General features: G+C 41.2%; 1 protein-coding gene across 1 annotated transcript; it reads right to left on the reverse strand.

Moving 5' to 3' along the window:
• Window positions 1–207: 207 nt before the first annotated feature.
• Window positions 208–1146, reverse strand: Or13d1 (olfactory receptor family 13 subfamily D member 1). The gene has a single exon (XM_021160973.1). The coding sequence runs from the start codon at window positions 1144–1146 to the stop codon at window positions 208–210; it is 939 nt and encodes a 312-aa protein (XP_021016632.1).
• Window positions 1147–1550: the final 404 nt, after the last annotated feature.

Consider the following 1550-nt stretch of genomic DNA (forward strand, 5'->3'; position numbering starts at 1 on the left):
AAAAAGAAATAGAACTAGAAGGGAGACAGAAGGAACACTAAAGACGGACTTGATGAGCATCCTCAAGGGGCTGATGCGAAGAGCTACACACAACCTCACAGTCTGCAGACACTACACTACTCAGAAGGTTTACACAACATATCTTGAAGAGAATGGTAGCTTCCGTCTTCTGATCTCAAGGCTGAGTTTCAGAGGCCCTAAGGCCTTTCAGATTTTCTGCAGGTACAAACGTTTGCTCAATATTTTCTTCACGGCTTCTTTGACCTCCTTATTCCTCAAGCTGTAGATGATGGGATTCAACATTGGTGTCACAACTCCGTAAGACAGTCCAATGATTTCATCAGAGGCTTTGGTGTACTTTGACTTGGGTTTCATATACATAAAAAGGGCTGAACCATAAAATAAGATGACCACGGTTAGGTGGGCTGAACAGGTAGAAAAGGCTTTCTTCCTTCCTTCCGCAGAATTAATTCTCAGGATGGAAGAAAGGATAAAAATATAGGACACAAAAATTAACATCAGAGGGATCATCAACAAAACAATACTGGCCACTGTCATGACAAGCACATTCATGGTGATATCTGAGCATACAAGTTTAAGAAGAGCCAGGATCTCACAGGTAAGGTGATCAATGACATTGTTGCCACAGAAAGGTAACACCATTGTCAAGACTGTTTGCACTAGAGAGTTCAGACAGCCTATGACCCAGGACCACACAGCCATGTGCACATATAATACCTTGTTCATGATTATAGGGTACCTCAGTGGATTGCAAATGGCTGCATACCTATCATAGGCCATCACAGCCAGGAGGACACACTCTGTAGAGCCCAAGCCAAGGGAGATAACCATTTGTAGAGCACAACCAAGGAAGGAGATGGATTTTCTCGCTGACATAAACATGATGAGCATTTGAGGAATGGATGAGGATGTGTAACAGATGTCCAAAAAAGAGAGATTCCCCAGAAAGAAGTACATGGGGGTGTGGAGCCGAGAATCCAGGATACTAATGATAATGAGCAGACTGTTTCCCAGGAGGATGATCAAGTACATGATGAGGCAGAGCACAGATAGGAAAAGCTGGAGTTCTGGGTACTGGGAAAGTCCCACGAGAAAGAATTCTGTCACTGCAGAGTAATTGCCCATCTTCACCTACTCAGCTCACCAGCAGAATTCATACAAGGATGTGAGTCAAGGAAACTTAGGTTCTTGATAGAGACTCATAGGCTAACTTTCACATATATTATCTTCTTTGGTTCTTATGAAAGTTCCTAAAATCAGCAATGGCAGGGCTATTATATTTTCACTAATTATGAGATGCAGATACAGGTAATATTGCTTAGCATCAAATGGCAGCAGAGACCTAGAATTGTGCTAGGAACTGGCAGGTCAAACTTCTTTCAATTGAGGTCATTTAGGTATTTTTTATTACTAGGCTAGTGTCAGTTAGCAAAGTGAGGGAAACAATAATGTTTTGTGAATTAAATTAGATATAATCTACTAGATGATATTGTAGGTAGTCCCAATATGTCACTAATAGATGAATATAT

Source organism: Mus caroli, unplaced genomic scaffold, assembly GCF_978045245.1.
Source record: "Mus caroli unplaced genomic scaffold, Mus_caroli_1 scaffold_6, whole genome shotgun sequence".
Lineage (NCBI taxonomy): Eukaryota > Metazoa > Chordata > Mammalia > Rodentia > Muridae > Mus > Mus caroli.